The following is a 20,970-nucleotide window of genomic DNA, read 5'->3' as shown; positions in this document are numbered from 1 at the left end:
CCCCGAAAGGCTAAACAGGGTCCATATACTCGAGAATATCTCGGGAAGGAAGTATCCGACTATTTTGCGGTTTTCACCTTTCAATTCCTTACTATGGGACCTTTCCAACCATACCAAGTGTGCCAGGCCGGAACTTGAACCCTAAACTACAATCGTGTTATTAAGTCATCACCCTAGCCGGTGCCGTGACAGGCAGTGTTTGAAAGAAAGGAGCTAGCGGTTACGCCTAAACAGGGTCCGTATACTCGAGAATATCTCGGGAAGAAAGCATCCGACTATTTTGCGGTTTTCTCTTTTCAATTCCTTACTAGGGGACCTTTCCAACCATACCAAGTGTGTCAGGCATGAACTTGAACCCTAAGCTACAATCGCGTTATTACGTCATCACCCTAGCCGGTGCCGTGACAGGCTCAAGAAAAGGAGCTAGCGGTTGCGCCTAAACAGGGTCCGTATACTCGAGAATATCTCGGGAAGGAAGTATCCGACTATTTTGCGGTTTTCACCTTTCAATTCCTTACTATGGGACCTTTCCAACCATACCAAGTGTGCCAGGCCGGAACTTGAACCCTAAGCTACAATCGCGTTATTGATTAATAAGTCATCACGCACCCTAGCCGGTGCCGTGAAAGGCTCAAGAAAAGGAGCTAGCGGTTGCGCCTAAACAGGGTCCGTATACTCAAGAATATCTCGGGAAGGAAGTATCCGACTATTTTGCGGTTTTCACCTTTCAATTCCTTACTATGGGACATTTCCAACCATACCAAGTGTGCCAGGCCGGAACTTCAACCTTAAGCTTCAATCGCGTTATTAATGTGTGGGGATCATGTTCAGCACCAAGGGCATGTATTCTGGTAATGTGAGTTTATGGTGTTGAGTGTCAGTGACAAGTTCCTTTTACCTGTGTGTGGATGGTGTTTAGCACCAGGGACAGGTATTTTGGTAATGGGGGTGTATGATGTTTAACACTTGGGACAAGTCTGTGTGTGGATGGTGTTTAGCACTAAGGACAGGTGCATTTGCCTTTTCAAAAAACAAAAGTGCTGCAGCTTGACACTCTAAATAGCGAAACTCTCTAAGTAGGGAAACAGCAATGCATTCATGTTGGCACTTAAAGAAAAGAAATGACATCCTGTTTGATTTTGGAATCGTTATCCGTCTCTCCTACTTGGTCTTAACGTAATTTCTGAACAGAAAATTGTACTTTCTACCAATACGAGCCCCACTGTGATTTCAATTATTGAACATATTCAACCACACAGCATTTACCCATTATTTCAGTTAATAGCGTAATTAATCTTTTTATTCAACTTGACACTGTAACGTATACATTGTGTTAGACATAATTTGGTAGTATACAATCACAATTCCTTTTTTAGTGCTGGCAAAATGTGACGCAGCTATGCCAATTCTATGATAAAAAATCTATAGCAAGTCACTGTAGGTGGGTACATTGTAAATGTAATCCCCAAAGCGTCTAGCCCCATAGTCTCTAGCAGTCACTGTAGCAGAGAATAACCCTTGGACATTTAGTATTAAAACTATTTCAGGCCACACCGTCACAGCATAGAGGGCACAATATCTGGGAAAAATCACTATTATAAATGTGTATAAGGCATCATTGTACTTGACATACTGGCTGGAAAACATACTTGTCCAAAAGTTAGGTTATCAAGTTCAGCTGATAATTCATACAATATGCATACTACATTGAACTAGTTTGTACTAATTATAGTCATGTTAAGCATGTTGTAAAATGCTAAGCACTGGCCTTAAGTTCCAATGTGTACTCCTTGTTCTTACATTTTGCATATATATACAGGCTAGTAATACACATCATCCTGGTAAAAATTATTTGCAGCATTTTTGTTCAATATAAACATTACAAGTTTGCCACCATATGCCAGCAAAAATGGTTTGCTACTAGCCATCACTTATTGACTTTAAACACTGGATATGGACAATAGAATTCGACAAAAATTAGGTGAATCCACGAGAGCTGCTGGTAAATTGTTCTCCCTCATAATCCATATAGCCATGCAGAGTACTTGTCTGGTAGAGACTGGTATACCATCCTAACACAGATCCAGAAATGTTATTCCAAAAGGAACTACTATAATTTTGAAAGACAAATGTACATGGAATATACAAAATGTACTTTGCAAGCATTTGATCACATAATACAGTAAATTTGTACATGAATTTGATGATAACAATAGACTAACCCTGCTAGTGTCACAGAATGAATTATCATTTAGATGTCAAAATGTCTGGTAAGGTCACAACAAGTCAATCTCCTGCTGGATCTGGAATTTCAAAATTATGATAACGGTACATTTCAAACACCTCAGGAAAGAAAGGCATGTATCAGAATGGCTGATACATGACTTTAGAACTGGCCGAAGGTTGTCATGAGGTTCACTGCCTGGCATTGCACTGCATTCGACAATTATGAGGGTTACCGTAATACTATGTATGGCTTAAAGCAGCCATTTCACAAGTTTTATAGAATGACGGTATATTGTAGCAGCAATTCTCAAACATACAGTTACAAGTCATCATGAACTTTGACATGATAGGCAATGGGGCCTTCCCAGCTGAAACCCAGGAAAAAGCTGACTTTGTCTTGACTGGCCCCCTTTTGCATAATGGGACGGGATGTGCGGATCTCAATACTGGGACCATCTCTCACCCTAAAGCTGATCTTTCCTGTGTCAAGGCACATTCCTTCAAGTCTGCGTAAAGTTTTTTGCACTTTGTCAGATTCCCAAAACTGGTCTCTGTCAAAATTTTTCTGTGACTCAATGCTCAAGCTAGATATGTGAAGAAAAGACTGCAGTCCCTTTCCAGTGGAGAGGAAAAAGTTAGTTGCTGGCATTGCTCTTGTAAATCCTGTTGTGGTCATCCTTTTGTAAGCTTGAACATGTCTAAAAACACTTTTGGGACACTGCTCTTTGTAAAGTGTCAATAGTCTTTCTTTTGAAAGTTTGAATAACCCTGGATCAAAACCAATGCCTATATCTTCTCTAGGCCACAGAAACATCGTCAAAAAGAAATGTGGCTCAAGTGAGAAGGGTAACAAAGTAGCTAGTAGAACACACCACTCATATACCTGTTTAAATGATGGTATTTTCTTGGAATGTGGGTCAACTGTGGACAGAGCAAGTGATATTGAAACTAACCCTTCTAAGTCAAAGGCATTTTTCTCTGTGATTCCCCTCAGGAGTTCCATGACCCTTTCCAAGTTGGGAACAGCATTCCTACCCTTTCTCAGGAAATCAAAGGCTCTACTAAAGTTTACATTGTGCCCTTCAAGTAATGTGCAGGCCAGGAGTCTTTTCCTTTCCTCTTCACTTGCAATCACAGTATTTTCTAACATTCCAAAGAACTGAGGATAGATCCGCACATGTTGGTAAAATGTTTTCTTAAACCACTCAAGCCCTAAATCCCTTGTCCTCTGCTTGTTGTATGTAAGATCTTTTTCCAGGAAGTCAATGGAAACATCTATTCTACCTTTTATTGATTTGATCCATATATGATACTCCTTCCATACTTCCTGTACTTCATCTGGGATGAAGTCTGGATCAACCAGATACCTCTGCAACATAGCTTGTCCTATACTGCCTTTGAATGGGTCTACTTTATTCATCATATTCAGGAATTTAAAACAGGTTTTGATGTCTTCAAGATAACAATGCAAGTTCAGTGCATACTTTCCCCTCCGGTTTGCCTCTTGAGCCTGGGTGTACTGTTTTACAGCACACATTGCCAGAGACATAGTATTCTTGAGCATGGATAGTGTTATTATCCTTCTGTTAAGCTTTTCAAAGTTTTTAATCATTTCCTCATGATACACTTTTCCTGCAGTTACCAAAAGGTATGAGTTATCAGAGTCCAAGTCAACAGCAATCGTTGCAAATTCGTGGGCACGAGAAAAGTCATTGTGCTTTGTGAATAATCGTGCTAAGGTTTGAGCAATCATAGGGTCACCAAACTTATCCAAGCCCTTTCGAAGAACAGCGAAGGCAGACTGATATGTCTCTTTCTCACAGATGCGCTCAACAAGCAGTGAAAATAGCGTTTCTGTTTCATCTCCATATGCGAACTTCTTACGACGCTTCAACATTTCCTTGGTAAAGAATATCAGGTCTTTTGTTGAGTATGCATCTGAGAACAGCCTACTTTCCAGAAAATCACATGCAATTGAGGAGTAAGTCTGCTGCATATTTCCAGCATCTGTATCAAGACTTCATTTGCCAAGACAGGATCCACAAATTTATACCCTTGAACTATGCCACAGGTGAGTCTTTCAACCTTGATGAGAAAGACTTTTACAGCTGGACTAAGAATGATGTTCATGGTCAAATATTTGTTTTTATCAATACCCATCAAGGCTTCAGCACAATGTAGTGGAACATAGGAATCTTCTTTTTCTGCAAACACATTCAGCAAGGCTGTGTACCGAAGTAACAGAATCTCATTGCCTTTGACGTCTTTTAAGGAATTAACAACAACATTCCTCACAAAGTCTTTGTCAAAATTTTTGCGAAGTATCATGAATTTGATGAAGAGGTGGGGATCTTTGTCCAAATTCAGAGAACTTTGAAGGTCAGGCTTTTCCTTTTCAGTGGCCGATGTGGGGACATTAGTATCTTCACTGTCACTGTCAGAGTCATAAATGCTGAAAGACATATCCAAGTCTTCCTCCAAAAGGGTTTCTTCCAACTCTTTTTGCTTCTTTTCCAGCCATTTCATTTCTGTCCCACTGACTCTTTGCTCCAAGTACTCACTGTCAGTGGGATTGCTATCACAGTGTTTTTTTGCATCCTGTGTACGTCTACATTGCAATATGATGCATATTGGTTTTTCTGTGATGATTCCTTTGCTTTTTATAAGGCGATCAATACCAGCTACTAAGTTTTGAACAAGTTCTTCATTTTTGTTGTCAATGAGTACTAGGACAGGAAAGCACTCGTTCTCTGTTTCCTCACCATAACTTCTCAGTTCGAGTATTTGTTTTGCTGTGTCATCAGTGATTCTTTGTATCACACAGCATCTGACATTGTTCTTGCGGAATGCCCACAGGATATGCCGACCAAGGGTTGTGGCCCCACTTCCTGCTTGGTAATACAATGTTATTATAACTGATTTTCGTTTCAACTGTGGTTCCCTGAGGAAAAGAGCTGCTGAGACAAGTTTGTGTAATTCACTAAACTTATCCCTAGTCATCACATGGGTCTTGCTGTGAACTTCAGTAAAGAAGAAATTTAGCCAGTCAACTTCATTTCCTTTGTAGAACAGCAACTCTTTCCTTTGACAAAGCTCTTCAAAGTAATCAGATTCAGGATCCAAGCCAAGGTCATCACACTGGTTTTTGCTGAGAACCTCCAAATCATCTAATTTGTTACGGTACTGATTAGTCAGTAACACATTAGAGCCACTAGACGTTGGGATTAGAGGTTCTGTTTGTACTTTAAGACCATTTATAAATTGGACAGTTTGATTTATATGTGCCCATTGCATGCCAACTATGCTCTTTCTTTGCAAATCTCCAGGGCCACAGACACTTTGCACCTGATTCTCCCATAATTCATAAGCATTTTCATTTTCAAACAAGCAGAGAAAGTTATCAATCCCACAGAAGTCATCAAAGCAGTAACGGAAACAGCTAACCATAATGTCGATCTCTTCTGATAGGACAAGGAAGACAATAACTGCCTTCCCTGGGGGGATTTTATCAGGCCTTGAAAAGAAAGATATTGCGTTTTTTACAGCTTTGCAACGTTCAGTACCATTCCATCTGTTGGCTTCATGAGGCTCAACTTCAAGTGCATGTCTGCCATTTGCAAATATCCAACAGGTCTTCTCAGGAAATAAAATTGCATCTGCAAGCTCCTCATGGTCTGAAAAGTGGAAGAACTTTTCCTCCGGCTGATACAAAGAACACTCTTTTTTCATTTGTGATCTGAGCAAGTTGCAAATTCCGTTGCCATCTGAATTTGGATCAAGGTCAAATATAGCTATCCAAGGAATTTCTGCAATAAAGCTCAGCTCTCCTGTAATATCTAGTCCATGCTTACATTGGGCATCTGGTTTGCTGACAAACAGAATTGGATATCTTGTTCTCAAATCTGGCTCACCACCCAAAAGGCACCCCTCCAGCTTTTTGGCGTTACGCTCATGGTTATGAGATGGTCTTTGTGATGTCGAGTTCTTTTCTTGCATGTTTCTATCTTGAGCAAGCTTAGGCAAAAGATTATTTTGAAAGTCATCTAACTTTGACCCTCTATAGCAAGGTGTTGATGCCCTCTCTCGAAAATACAAGCACTCTCCAGGTTGAATTTTGCTTGATAGGAGATCACTCCGCTTCATTTGTGGGGGGAATCTAATAAAAAAAGCTCGACTTTGTGTTAAAGCAAATGTTGGCACAACATCTACTTCAATAACATACTTTTTAGATTCTAAATGCTCATCATAAACTGGAATAAACCTGACAGGATTTATGCACTGGTTGACAGAAGATATGGCCCAGTCTTGTCTAAAGCAAGTGGGAATAGCATCCTTTATCATGTCATCAAACTTTGTTTTAAGTTTTTCTTGCAACCCAATGCCAACAATTTCCCCATGCTCGTATTTTCCACCTACATCATCACCAACTCCGAAGTGAATAGTGCCATTACTGCGTGCATTAATACAGCCTGATGCAAATCGTAGTGTTTCAAAGATAAAGTAGTTCCTAGCATCAAAGGAAATATACCTGTCAGTCGGCTTGATCTGCTGAAAAACCTTGAATTCATGACTAGGTGACAGAAGGCTACCTGACCCTGATTCCATTACTGTAAGAACAGCACGTCTTTTGTAGGAGAAATTCCCTGTGTCACTCTTATCAAAGGGAAATGGTCTTTGCCGTTCACGACCTAAGGCTTCCTTAGTAATGTAAGTGCTTGGTGTTGCAGAGGCATGTTCTGGCGATAATGTCAAAGGAGCAGACAAGTGTGGCTGTGGAAATGGAGCTGACCTTTGCTGGGTCCCCACATCATATCCTTGTCTGTCACTCATACTAGGTTTGCCTCCCACTGTAGAATCTGATGATTGGTAAGCATCTGTATCAGGTCTCTTTTGACCATGATAATCAGAGGTCTTAGTACTGGTGCTGACATCTAGCTTAGCAGACCTATCTGGAATACTTGAAGCTCCTACTGCGGTCTCTTTTTCACTTTTTCCAGGAGTTTTCTCTGTTGTCTCCTGTTGAGAGGACGACTGTTTTGGAGACTTTGTTGGTACCGACACGTTTTCAGTTTCCGCATTTTTCTCCAAAAGTTGTTTGTCGCTCTTTAGAGTCAGTTTTGTTTCATCTGGCTTCAGAACAAGTCCTTCCATCAATTTCCCCTCATTGAAAGAGGCGTGCCAGTTATCGTTCTTACTATACTGGAAATAATACTTGCTATCCTTAGCACCACACAAAGTGATATATTCTTGTTGTTCATCTGTTTTGAAAGATTCTTCAACAACGAAGACAGTAAATGAAGCATTCATCGATTTCAGTACTGCCATGTCCACTTGGCCTAGTGGGACACAGGTAGGATCTTTTTTGGACAGACTGATAACAGCCTTATCTTTAGTTCGAAAAACATATTCAGACGAGGTTGCAGTTTTGTCCACGTAATAATCTTTTTTGGACTTTTTGGGTAGAATTTCTACCCAGTGGCTTAAATTTTTTCGAATTGTGTCCCATAAATGTTTGGTATGGGATGAGCTGGAAGACTTACCTTCTGATACCTTCCTTATCACCAGGAAATTAAATAATAGATCCAACTCATTCTTCTTTTTTGGACGTGCATATATGAGGCTTATCTCGCATTGCTGTGGACTTGGTGTTAACGGTGGGTCATACAGATTCAGACCTGATGACTTCAGCAAATGTAAAATTGTTGTTTCTTTTTCAGTCAGTTTTGCAGATTTAGCACTGGAAGATTGCACCAGTTGGACTTGTGCAGGTTTCTGATGTGAAACCTGTTTTTGAGATGGGGCAGGCTTGGGTTCTTTAACAGGAACAAGTGGGACTGATGTCTTTTCTAGTTCAATGCCTTTCTCTTCGACCAGAGCTTTCTCTGCCGTAACATTTAAATCAGTTGAGCATTTTAAGGCATTTTTACCACCTTTTTCAGCTGTTGATGTTTCAGCCTTTGTACTGTCATCAGGGGCAAAACCTTCTTGGCTTTCATTTTTTGTATCACTCACATCCATAAGGACCTCTGTTGTTTTTTTCTTGGTTGCGTTCTGCTCTTTAGAATTTGCATTTTCAACCGATGCTACTATTCGTTCTCTTTGAATTTTTGGGCCACTTGGACTAACAAGTACTTCTGTTGCCTTTTCCTTAGTTGTGTCCCCTGAGGCACCTTGAGTCCCAACATCATCAGATGTGTTGGAACTAGCTTCATCTAAGCTACCAACAGTTTCTACATTGCTAACAGGGATTCCTGCTTTTTTGTCCTCTCCAATAACTACATCTTCCGCCTCAGTTTTCTGCTTGTTTTGCAGACTATTTAACCTGTTCAGACAGGAGAACAATTTTATCAAGGGCCCTTTCTTCATCTCTGGAAGAAAGCACACCACAGTTTCTTCATCTAGTATCAACAAGCTATCACCATCGAGATCCAATGTACAGAGTGAATCAACATCCTTTGGAGTAAACTTTACCACTTGGGACAGCCACGACTTTATCTCTTTTTCCCTCCAACTAGTCACATTGGCAGGCAATTCACCAGGAAGAATGACATGCTCAAAATTCGGCCAATTCTTTTTGTAGATTTTCAGGGCTTTTCGAAGCTTGACTACCGCCCCACCAGACAATTGACTGAAATGATTTTTACTGATTCTACAGTGAGGTCACCTATTTCCCATAGGACTAACCCATCTACCTGCTCTTCAACGAGAGGTTTGGCTTCCTCTGCTCTCATCTTCCCCTCTGTTTGTAGCCACTGTACAGCCTCTTCTACTGTCCATTCTGTCATGTGTCTAGCAGCTTTTGCTTCTTCACTTGCTTCTGCATCGCCTACAAATAAATCATTAAGATTTTATCAATTAAACCAGCCACTTCCAACTTACTCCTAACTGACACTATAGTCACTGTGATAGATATTTCTGCATTGTTCAATGTTCTGTACAAAGATATGTACAGCAAAATGAAGTCAACATGGATTAAAGTTTGAAGGTTTCTAAACCTAAATTCTAAGACTCAAATACAGCTTTTCCATACATCATAAATAATACACTACAAAAACAGCCTCTGATGCACATAGCGATACAAGTATCTAGTGATAGCAGGGCTGTCTCCAGGAATTTTGCTTGTTGGGACAGACAAAACTGTTATCCCATTCGTCCCAAAAATCTGAACTTCAGTAAAAGGAAAATCAACAACACTGGCTCCCAAACAATGAGAGAGACAGAAACAACTTAAAGCTTGAGACAGCCCTGAGTGATAGTAAGTCATTATTACCCCTATCACCTCCTCCCTTCAGCTTCAACAGGACTTCCACTGTAGACTCTGCAACAATGCCTTGGTGCTTCAAGGTCTTTCCTTGTGTCACCTACATAGAAAAGAGCAAAGATCCAATTCACAGTCTACATGTACTTCAAAGTTGGAAATGACTTGACCATTCTTGAATATCTTTTATTTTTCTGTACATCCAATATTATCAACAGTAATACAACTTCAAAATTTAATGAAGCTCATCTGTGTTGGTAATTGTTACACTTGTAAAACAGAAATATGCACCCCTAACATATAGGTAGACTTGTTCAAATATCGAATGTCATCAACTATGATGTAGAAGAACTTTGCAAGTTTGTCTACACTTGTTTTAAGAACAGAGATGAAGCATGTAGAATATAGATAAAAGTTAGACATATCATAGTTTACCTGTTATTCTCTTTGTATCAAACTTACTGCATTTGGTAATGCATATTTACCTTTACACCTCCTCTGTAGAAAGCTGCCTCCTCTGGAAGACCAGTCCCATAGACATTTGTCACTGCTTTGTAAAGGACTTTGGCTGTACTGTCGTCTGCTACGTCTGCTGTTAGCAGCTGGCCATCCCACATCCGGATATACACTGGATAAGGCGGACTAGGGAGAAATAATTGGATGGCATTATGGCATTGATAACTGGATGGCATTATGGCATTCGTGGTTAGAGATTAAAAGCTGGCATTTTAATCGCAATAATTGTCATGTTTTAATTTACTGTGATGTAAAGCCCGTGAAATTTTATGCTTTGAACTTGTTTGTAAAGTCTGAATCTTCTGGACTACTTGTACAATTTGTATGCAATAAACCAGTTATTAAAACCATCACCAAATCACCATTATACATCAATCATGCAAAGTTTTCCAAACACAACAACTGACTTAGCAAGGAGGTTAAAAGAGGGATATGATACCAATTCAGCCAATTAGAAATTTTACATTCAAGAAAATGCAACTTAAAGAGTATCAAGCTTAAGGGTTCCAACAATTGCACCTGACTCTGAAATTCACGAGTCATAAATGATGAAAGGAATGACACCTACCTTGTCAAACTTTATCAATTTGTTGCTTTCCCTGGGCTTGAATGCCCAGACACACATTCAACACACAAATGTGTAAAAAAAAATGAAAACAACTATCTACACTGACTACATAAAAATAGCAAGCCATGTGACAGTATTGAGACCAGAACCTACTCAAGGAAAATGGCTCCATGAACCATCTTGGTGAGGTCTTATAACTGTACTAAGTCAGATTTTAAGGGATATACAGATACAAAATCTATATGGAAAAAAATTTGCTGTGGTATGTACCATTTGTCATCATGCAGGTCTGCTGTGCTTTGCCGCTCATCCTCATCAGTTGATGGAGAAGGGACTCTGCTGTCTTTCTGCCCTTCAAAGTTGTCTTTGGTCTAAAATGAACACAAGCCATGTGATGAATTTTTCTAAGAGTTTTAGCCCACAACAACTGGTAGTAAAAAGAAAACTGGAAACCAAGTCACAAACACATGCATTTTAAACTAGCCTGGTATCAAAACCTATCATAGCTGCCGAATATCCTCATCCTCTTAATATGCATTGCAAATACTATTTGTGTAAGGGATTTGGCAGCTATGACACATTTGGATACAAGGCTATTATCAAACAAGAATCACCTTCAACCAAGCAGAACAACAGATCAATAGAAAGCAATACATAAAAAATGTTTTCATACAAACCTTTCTATATGTATGTTGCAGAAGTCCCCCAGAAGACTGTCTCTTACGTTTCCCTGGTCTGGGGCTTGCCTCTTGGTTTGAAGCCCTGAAATGTGCCCAACTACTTAGAGACAGCAACTAATAAGAAATAATGTTTTTTTTTAATCCTGGCTCAATATCTATTACCAATTCCAATATACATGTGAAGGGAAAATATTTTTCGTAGAGCTAAGGTACAAATGTACACATGAAGTACCCATGAATTTAGATACACACTGATATTTGGAAATTCTGTATACAGACAGTTTTTTTTTTTTAATCTGGAGGTATAGTTTGAAAGATTAGATGACATCAGAACTTCAGAGAGGTGTATATTTTTCACAAATGTCTTTGTTCATTGAGTAATTTACTTATGATGGTTGTTTGTAGTTAGGAACTGTTGCATTTTAGTGTCATTAGTGACATAAACACTTGAAATCAAAGAAACACTCAGAACAACAGACCTCTGTCCTGAAAACTCTGCAAGTAGGTCCGGATCTTCCAGTATGTCCAAGTCTCTAGGGTTTGGGTCGACCTGAAACAAAATATGATGTCATAATTGAATCAAACAAAAGGTCGCAAGCAAGTACAGAATGGTTCACTCCTAGTGGTGCTTACCTAAACTCATATTCAGGTTCAGGTCCGGTTTCAAGTCCAGCAGTTCAGGTTCAGGTCCAGACTTTAAGTCCGGACCTGAACCCATCATTGCGTATTATGTGCGCTAGAAAGTTTTCTTTTTTGAGGGGGAGGGGGGATGGTGCATATAAAATTGCATGTTAGCATGAACTGAAATGCAATGTGAAAAATACATGCAAATTATATACAGCCAGTGTAAACACGAAATGTTTTTGTCTTTTTCCATTGCAAATTTCACTGTCTATGGCAGGTTTTAGATGGTTTAGAACAAGAAAAGGGAATTCAAGTGACAGATAGCTTTTTGCAAGCTTTTTGATAGGTTTTTTTTGGACTTGGACCTTTTAGGTCCAATTCCATGTCCGGGCTTTAGGTACGCACCACTATAAAAATCACTCCCCATTTTTCCAAATTGTCCCCAATGAATTCTGCATACTTTATCATTGAAATGTTGTTTACCTTTGATACTCCATGTTTCTTTCTTTTCTTTCCCCTACTGGTGTTTCCTTCAGACTGACATTTTGTAGTCTTTTGTGTAGTTTTTCCAAGTCTCTGAAATTGTATGGTAGTAACATTAATATTATTGAACAGCAATAAGCCAATATGTGAGATCAGTTCTTCTAGTATATGGATCTGAGAGCTGGGGGGTTATTGAGATAGACATGTTAACATAGCACATAAACTTTAACGTAAAACACACCTGATACAAGCAGCAGTTTGTTCTGATCAGGTACTCAGTCTTCCACTTTGGACCGTTCCCGCTAGGTGAGCAGGCAGCAGTGGGGCCTTGGCACCTGGTCCTGAAACATCATGACAAATGAACGATATAATATAACTTTTCATAATTCATGGCAAATGAACAATATTATAATACAACTTTTCGTAATTCATTTTTTCCTACGTTTTTCCTACTTTTGACATCTATGATAAAATTTCCTCTATAACAATAATGCTAACACTAGTTTTCACTTAGGATCAAAGAATGAAATTAAACCATTAATAGAATTTATTATAGTCTTTAGGTGAATTCATGATGATGATGTTGATGATGAACGAGCTACCACTAGAAAAAATGTGTACAATCAGCCTTATGAACATTGAATACATAGTTAATCAATAATTAATAATTAATACAGTCAAACCTGCCCGAGCGACCACCTCTTCTCAGCGACCACCTGGCCATTTCGACCACTTTTTCTCGGTCCCGATTTATTTTCCCATTGACGTAAGCATTAAGCGACCTTTTCTCAACGACCACCTGGCCAACGCGACCGCGACCGGCCTAAATTGGGACCCATAACGACCGCATCATTTTCAAAATTGAGGTTTTCATCGATTTTTGATGATAACTAGCACGATTTTGTGCCGAAATCGGCCAGTTTCCGTCGGATTTTGGGGTTAAATTTACAGTTTACAGTGTGCCTGTTGTATTTGAGATTAAAGACCTCGCTTTTTTGCGTGCGTGCAGTATGCTTGCTTTATGCTATTAAGCACAATGGAAACCGTTTATACTTTCCATTGGGCATGTTTTGAGTCGATACTCTTCTCAGCGACCTCCTGTCCAAATCGACCGCTTTTTTCCGGTCCCCCGGGTGGTCGTCTTGAGCAGGTTTGACTGTACATGCATATGGGCGGTACAAGTCCTTCTCCTCAGGCCAATTCCCTTCTCTGGTATAGGCTTGATAGAGAACCTTAGCTCATGTTGAAAAATCAGTTTTCCCTAAAAAAACACAGCTCCTAATAAAGTGTATTGCAAATTATGTGAAACTCTACAGTCAACTTACCAGCCAGGCCAATTGGACACATCACTGTACTTCTTCTCTTGCCTTGGGTACCAGCACTTTCTTCTAGATCTGGTCAACACTTTTCGCTTCACACTCACAGACTTGAGGCACCTTCTTGGGACATTTGGCTCAATATCTTTTGGAGATGTTTGCTCTTCTTTTGTTGAATTGGTGGAAGACATGGGTCCCAGGAGGGAGGGTTTGGGAAAAGGCACTTTTTGCATGCCAGCTGAGAAGGCTTCTTTCCGCCTGATATGTTCTTGGTCAGTGGAAAAGTGGTACTCTACTGCCTCTTGCAATTTGGTAGCAAACCTGGGGTTCCCCTGGTAGCTAAGGTGTAGTCCATCCATGGCAAAGAAGCGATTGGATCTGAAATGACTTCCAAGATCTACAAACTTGACCTTGTCTGCGAACCTTGTGCACAGCTGTGCAAGGATGATGTTGTACTGCTGTGCTGCATGGTTTAGGTCGTCAGAGTCAAATCTGGGGAGAATCCCTGACAAAAGGATTCCAGCATTGGGAAACCTATCAACAGCCACTTGTAGTAAGTTCTTATAGTCTTCAACATTCTGGTCCAGAGTTTGATTGTTACACATGTTGTTTGTACCCACATGGAGTACAACAGCTGCAATGGTGGAGTCGTCAAAGTCTGAAGCAGAGAACTCTCTGACGTTCCGCGTGACATCATGGATTTGGGCACCACGGTGTGCAACAACCTGGTAGCTGAACTCATGGCCAGATAGGTACTGCTGGGTGTACTTGGCCATGGAATCACTGAAGATGACGACATTCTTGGTGTTCTGTAGAAAGAAACAGACTATATTGTCACAACGTCTTTGAAGTCAGCTTGTGTAGCCAACCAATGAAGAATGTATATTCTGTACAACCAGCCCAACCATGCATATAGTACATGTATGTGGATTGGACCACCTGATCAGGAAGGCCAGAGTGCAATCTGACCTATGGGAGGGCTGGGACTGAGGGTGATAAGGTAGCAGAACACAGTTTTCGGCCTATGGTGATTTCTATAGTTAAGGACCACAAGGTGACTGACATCGACGCTGATAAAATCATAGCGGGGTGCAGTTTTCAAGCACGACAAACTAATATGTTGAAGTCGAGGGTATAACCTACCAAAATAATTGAAAAACAGAAAAAGTTGTCGTTTTGAATTTTTGTAAAGACCTCTTTTAAATGGGGTCATGCGGGGTCATGCGGAACTGCAGCCGACTCACAGGGGCAGGCAGCTGTAAAGGTCACGCGCATTTATACACCAAATGGACAAACATCAAAACCTTACACATACCACCTGAAAGTCGACTTCTTGTACTACCATATAGCAAAGCTCATCCCCCACTGTCGTTCACATTACGGTGTTTACAGGCGCTTCCAGATTTCGGCCGCACTATTTTTTTGCCCCTACGTAATAGACCACGGGGGTCGCGGAGAAATACTGTGGGCTGCGACCATAAGGAATCTATTCTTTTAATGTAATACCCCCCCCCCCCTGCACCCCCCAAAAAACACAATACAATGCAAAATGCACCAGAGGTTGAGAAATGTGTCCTCAAGTAAAAAAATTGCGATTTCATATTCAATGTCAAAATCCAATATTCATATCTTAGATAGTCACACACACATGTATATCAAATGTTTTCAGGGCCTAGTTATGACATAAATGATAGAACACATAACATTTCATTCAAAACATTCAATTTCAATGATCAAGCTTGAACTTCTAAATAGTTTAAGAGGAAGAATGATGGTGACAATGATTGAATGTTTGTCATGTACACTGTGTAGTTTTGTGATCTTGCAGGTGTTGACTACAATCTGAACCTTAAAAGTTTGACTCACATTAATTTAGCTTCTTGTAGTTTAGCAGTAGTTGACATGTTCACCTCCTCACTTTCTCCTTGCTTGTCCACCATCATCACTGCAGCCTTTATAGCAGTAGATTCCTCTTCAAACGATTGACATTGTTCTGAAAAAAGGAAAAGGTAGCTGAGTGAATATTTTTCAGAAATCGTGACCCTGTAAATTGATCAAAGAGATATTAAAATGCAGAAATATTTGCAAAGCTTTTGTGTTTGCGACCTCCTTGGTTAATTGCAGCATTGCAAATCATGAAGGTAGATAATTCTTCCATTTCAACTTAAAATCCATCAAAATGCAGTGAACAACTGAGATAGTTTGTACAGTAAGGGCCTAGCGTATAAACTCAAGAACTTCCGAAGAAGGCCTGTCCAGGAAGTCATACTCAAGTTCAAGCTCCAGCCTCTGGTTGTTTTCTGGCGAGCATTAGGCGTTTTTTGGCGGGTTTTAAATTTTGTCCCGTTTTCTTCATGTCCATTTCCTTCATGTTTAGCCGTCAGACCATGAAAAAGAGCGGGACAACACAGAATGCCCGCCCTAAACGTCAACAGTCGGGGCCTAACCTCTGCTTGGAGAGTAACTTCCTCAGTTTCCAAGCTCTTTGTCTTCGCCGCTTAAACAGTTAACTATTGCACTTACCGTTCCTTTTCCTAGCGTAATTTGGTGAACCTCTGGGGCCGAGGGAAGGTTTTGGCCGTAAGTAGAGTGGCCAAAATGTGAGCAAAGAGTGTGAGAAACTGAATGATCCGAAACTAAAAACAACCTTCCGAAACTACCGCTACCTTCCATTTTCTCAATCTCCCACAAGCCTTTGCGTTTGGTCCGTTCCAAACAAATAAATATGGAGGGGTGTTAAATGTTTTTAAAGTAACTAATAAAAAGAAGCGTAGTAGAGTCCAAATCTATGTTTTCTTAATTTTGTTATCAAAACATTCAAATTTTGACTATCCCGTACCGCCGTTTAAAAAGAAAAATCCTAAATCTAGTTATATTTCTTTTTGGAACGACCCATTTACTTCTATCTGTACTTCAGCGGCATCTGGCGATACTAAGAAAAACTGCAGCCCTAGTTGCGACAGCTGACATCCTCAGAGGTCATCACAACACGTGAAAGCATGGCAGCGGTACTGCGTCAGTTTTCCACCGTCTTCTCCCCCACAAGACTGGCCTGCCAGACTGGCGTGGCCTTCTTTACACTGCAGGTAACAATCACATGTCTTCGGAGCGTAAAATAAGTGAATTGTTCACGTATCCAACGAGACAGCATGCAGTAGATCATAATCCACGTGCAAGAGGGAGGGGGGCATTTGAAAATATCATTTTATGAATTGATGAAAGTTTAGCGTTCCCAGCTCTCATACTTTGCCCCACGAAAATACCCATGAATATAGCGTATAAGCCTTTCAACAGAGGTCAGATATGTCAAATTGATGTGATTATCACATTATGGGTAACGGTAAGTCCCCGAAATTGTAAACAGCCCTTGTCTTGACCATATAGTTTTGATTTGCCTAACAATGTCCAGACGGGTTTTGTTTTCAATTCCACTGCCTTACCCTTTGTCGTATTACCTAGAATTCCTGTCACCTTGCATGCGTCCTGATCTATGTGAAAGGGCTTATTGATAAACAATAATTTGAATAAACAATAAACCACTGCAAGTTGTGCATCACTAATAAACAGTAATTGTTTGCTTCCCCACCCCAGGCTGCAGGGACAGAGCGGCTAGTTACCAAGAAAGTCTACTTCGACATCGAGATCGGCGGAGAGAAGGCAGGCCGTGTCGTCATGGGGCTGTTTGGCGACATCACACCAAAGACGGCGGCGAACTTCGAGCAGCTTACAACTCACGAGAAGGGCTTTGGTTACAAGGGCAGCGCCTTCCATAGAGTCATCAAAAAGTTCATGATCCAAGGTGAGGTTAAGAGGAGGTATCACACTTGAGTGTGAAGGTCTCTTGCTTGTTGTGGACTATTCTGATAAGAAATATTGACAAGTTGTTTTGTTTTTTTTAGAAAATATTGTGTTAATACAGGGTTCTAGCTAGTGCATTTTTAGGGCTAATACGCTATAATTTGCGGCCACCACGCTAAAATGAGGACCACAAATGTCAATCAAATATGAAAAATGATGATATGCCACTCCAAACTGACTAAAAAAAAAAGTTAAAATCCTTCCAATTACATGGGATGTTATCGGAGGTACCCTCACAATGCCAGCTTTTTTATTTTATTAAGGGCCAAGATCCCCCTTCCACACCACCCCCATAATTGGTCACTTTGCCCTTACTTGGCATTACGCAAAAATAAAATCCTGGCTAGAACCATGTTGATATTTGTAGCCAGCAAGCTCCTTTTATTCAGAGTCCAAGCCTGTATTACTGCTGGGGGCTTATTGAGCTTGCTAAATGCTTGATCTATTGAAAGTCCCAGTGTTGACATTTTTTAACTACCGTACAACCATCCAAAGAATTTTTGACCAAAATACAAAAGACTGTGCTTTCTGACAGCAATGTTTTGACATTGTAAACTACATGAGATGTTACAATTGCACATTTAGCACATGTACTGTCCTTGACCAAATATGGAAGTCAAATTTTTTTTTACCCATGATCCCCAGGTGGTGACTTCACCAGAGGTGACGGGACAGGTGGGAAGTCCATATATGGTAACAAGTTCCCAGATGAGAACTTCATGCTGTCCCACACAGAACCTGGCCTACTCAGTATGGCTAATGCAGGTACGTTACAAAGTATTTCCTTATGTTACATACTAGTTGTGGGTATCGGTACAGAAAATTCAGGTCCAGGTCCGGTCCAGGTCAAGAGGATCAGGTCCAGGTACGGACCTGAACCTGATTTGTGAATGGGCAATACTGAAAATAATGGTTCATATGGAGTCTGCTGCAAAAGAATCTGTTTGATGGAGTATCTTCACATATACAATGCTAACTGCCAAGTAGAGTTAGACCAAGTTTGACTGTAGAAACATTATAAAACTGACTGTCAAATCTCCTCTTCTATTGCTATTTTCTTGTACCAATAAGCCTCCAAACACGTAAATGCCTGCCACCATAGTGTCAGTATAATCTGTTCATTTTCTAATCGTTCCGAGATCCAGTCCACTGAATATTTTCATGTCCATTTTTTTCCAACAAGAAAAAAAAAGTTTTATACCAGTATACGTACCCATCCCTATTGTGTACACTTGATATTTGTTTTGACATATATTGTTCCGCAAATTAGACAATTAATTTTGGTTATTTTAAACTCCCATAGAATCTTGTGAGATGAGTGAAATAGATACATGTGGTAGAACATTTGTGTCACCATTTTTGTACACCAGTCTTGCCAACCTTTAGCTAGCTGTCAGCCAATCAGAAATCAGCTTTGCCTTAAAAGACACTCTGATTGGCTGACAGGCTTAATTGGCTATTAGGCCTTATGAGTGTATTGTATAGACAAAGGCCTGTATAGGAAAATGATGGTTTGTATTGAGATTTGTAGAATTTTCTTTTTAATTCAGCAGTCTTGTTCTAAATTTCATGCCAACATATGTATATATATTGGGTAGTGTGTGAAATGTTTTTCTTAGCTGTAATTGCCAAAATTTAACCTTTAAAGAAAGCATTTTACAGAAAATCACTGTTATATCAAACTTGTTTTTTGTGACGTCCCTGCACAACAGGTCCCAACACTAATGGTTCACAGTTCTTCATTACAACCGTCCCCACGCCGTGGCTCAACGGTCGCCATGTCGTGTTCGGGAAGGTTCTGGAGGGAATGGACGTAGTGACCAGGGTCGAGAACAGTGCCGTGGACAGGCGCGACCGTCCCAAGAAAGCGTGCGTGATCGCGGACTGCGGCACACTAGAGCTGGAGAAACCGTTCCCTGTGTGAACTGTATTTGTGTACAGGACGGAAATTATTACTTGAACAAGTCTTCTTCGTTACACAACCTTCTTTTAATTCTTCCATAAACGTTTCAACGACCATCTGTCGCCTTCGTCATTTTGTACTGATGAAGGCGACAGATGGTTGTTGAAACGTTTACGGAAGAATTAAAGGAAGGTTGTGTAACGAAGAAGACTTTGTTCAATTGATCTACCAACCTGATGAAACTATTTTGGGGGGAAATTATTACTTGCTCCTAGGGCTTTGTATCTAAATATGGCATTAGGGTAACCTCCTTCGCAGACTTCAAGCAGGGCTGCCATTAAGTTTTATTTTATGGGAAGGGGGGACTGGTTAGCTAGTTTCAAAGTTGGCTAAGGTTCTTTCATGCCGGGAAAGGGAGTTTGCTGTGTTTGCCATGGAAGGAGTTTTGTCCTGCTTCAAGGCATCAGAGAACCATAGCTAACTTTGAAATTAGCCAACCAGCACCCACCCCCATAAAATGAAAGCCAGACTCGCTCAAGGTCTCGAAGGATTAGCATTAGCATTAGATACAGGTACTTAGCTTTAGGTATCTGTACTTGTACCTTAATGATTTGATAAACTAAGAAACTTCTGGTCTTCAATGATTCACAGAAACATAAATAGACAGTAAACAGAATGTTTATTTAGAGTTCAAGTATCTTATTTAAGAGAACTCATATTTTAGAGTATCTTTAGTTAATCATGGTGCTGATTTCAATACCAATGCAAAGTTTTCATTTTTTTCCAAATCGTCATCTTGTGGCAGTAGAAATATCACATTGCTTGGTAACAAAATACAAATGTAAGTCATAGAAGAGTAGAAATTGGCCATATTTATAGGATGAATAATTTCCATATCTACTGGCAAACCATCAACACTCTTTGGCTAAATTTTTTTTCATCAGAAAAATAGTCCCATTTTGACTTGGAGATATCATGACAAGAAATAATTCAGTTAGTAGATAAATCAGAAAAGTGGATATAGAAAATGGTACATGCTCTTGTAATTGATGAAGTATGTAATTATAAGGACAAACTTGTCAATAAAGATGTCAAAAATAATTCTTTTTCTTGCAATTGCAAGATGTGTTCATTTCTTTTGAACGGTCCCCAAAGACAATCGCACCAAAGACATGTTTTGCAGAGTACTACTTGTGTTGAGTCATTTCATTATGGCTAATAATGGCTACCAAGACTTCTACTGCATTTAAACTGTGTGTGTAAATGACTCAAACCGTTTTTTTTAGCAATTTGCAGTCAATGAAATCATTACCATAAAAAGTTGTGAAAAAAATACTATACTAATACTAGTATTCAGAGAAAACTGAAAGAATTCTCCAGACAATGTTTCTTGTCATAACGTTCATGTCATTCTTTCACATCTACCTACTGTGGTCTATCTACCATTCATATATTATTGTAATGACCTATATAAGGACCAAACCAAAGCTGACCTATAAAATAAATTCCAGAGAAGAAGAGGGAGAAGAAAACTGAGG

The 20,970-nt window shown here is 39.9% G+C and overlaps 3 protein-coding genes across 6 annotated transcripts; 1 reads left to right on the top strand and 2 right to left on the bottom strand.

Moving 5' to 3' along the window:
• Positions 1–1,225: 1,225 nt before the first annotated feature.
• On the bottom strand, positions 1,226–4,402 carry LOC118417685 (sterile alpha motif domain-containing protein 9-like). The gene has a single exon (XM_035823342.1). It carries the CDS (start codon positions 4,220–4,222, stop codon positions 2,546–2,548), a length of 1,677 nt encoding a protein of 558 aa, XP_035679235.1. The 5' UTR covers positions 4,223–4,402; the 3' UTR covers positions 1,226–2,545.
• A 2,264-nt stretch (positions 4,403–6,666) lies between these two features.
• On the bottom strand, positions 6,667–16,360 carry LOC118417684. Of its 3 annotated transcripts, none has more exons than XM_035823340.1 (11): positions 16,195–16,360; positions 15,538–15,664; positions 13,681–14,480; positions 12,597–12,696; positions 12,356–12,448; positions 11,728–11,798; positions 11,246–11,330; positions 10,839–10,939; positions 9,970–10,126; positions 9,497–9,587; positions 6,667–9,052 (listed from the first exon to the last, which is right to left on the bottom strand). In XM_035823340.1, the coding sequence occupies exons 3-11, from the start codon at positions 14,445–14,447 to the stop codon at positions 8,832–8,834; spliced, it is 1,686 nt and encodes a 561-aa protein (XP_035679233.1). In that variant the 5' UTR covers positions 14,448–14,480; positions 15,538–15,664; positions 16,195–16,360; the 3' UTR covers positions 6,667–8,831. The 3 variants fall into 3 exon arrangements, with proteins under 3 accessions (XP_035679233.1, XP_035679232.1, XP_035679234.1); XM_035823339.1 differs by having other exon boundaries at positions 15,582–15,664; XM_035823341.1 differs by lacking the exon at positions 12,356–12,448 and having other exon boundaries at positions 15,582–15,664.
• Positions 16,361–16,583: 223 nt separating this feature from the next.
• LOC118418442 (peptidyl-prolyl cis-trans isomerase A2-like) lies at positions 16,584–19,772 on the top strand. 2 transcript variants are annotated; one of them, XM_035824342.1, is made up of 5 exons: positions 16,584–16,757; positions 17,263–17,470; positions 18,175–18,294; positions 19,242–19,467; positions 19,633–19,772. In XM_035824342.1, the coding sequence occupies exons 1-4, from the start codon at positions 16,671–16,673 to the stop codon at positions 19,451–19,453; spliced, it is 627 nt and encodes a 208-aa protein (XP_035680235.1). In that variant the 5' UTR covers positions 16,584–16,670; the 3' UTR covers positions 19,454–19,467; positions 19,633–19,772. The 2 variants fall into 2 exon arrangements, with proteins under 2 accessions (XP_035680235.1, XP_035680236.1); XM_035824343.1 differs by lacking the exon at positions 19,633–19,772 and having other exon boundaries at positions 16,626–16,757; positions 19,242–19,578.
• Positions 19,773–20,970: the final 1,198 nt, after the last annotated feature.

The sequence above is a fragment of the Branchiostoma floridae genome, chromosome 6, assembly GCF_000003815.2.
Source record: "Branchiostoma floridae strain S238N-H82 chromosome 6, Bfl_VNyyK, whole genome shotgun sequence".
NCBI lineage: Eukaryota > Metazoa > Chordata > Leptocardii > Amphioxiformes > Branchiostomatidae > Branchiostoma > Branchiostoma floridae.
Note: the sequence above shows the minus strand (reverse complement) of the source record. Positions and strands in the feature narration are given on the sequence as shown.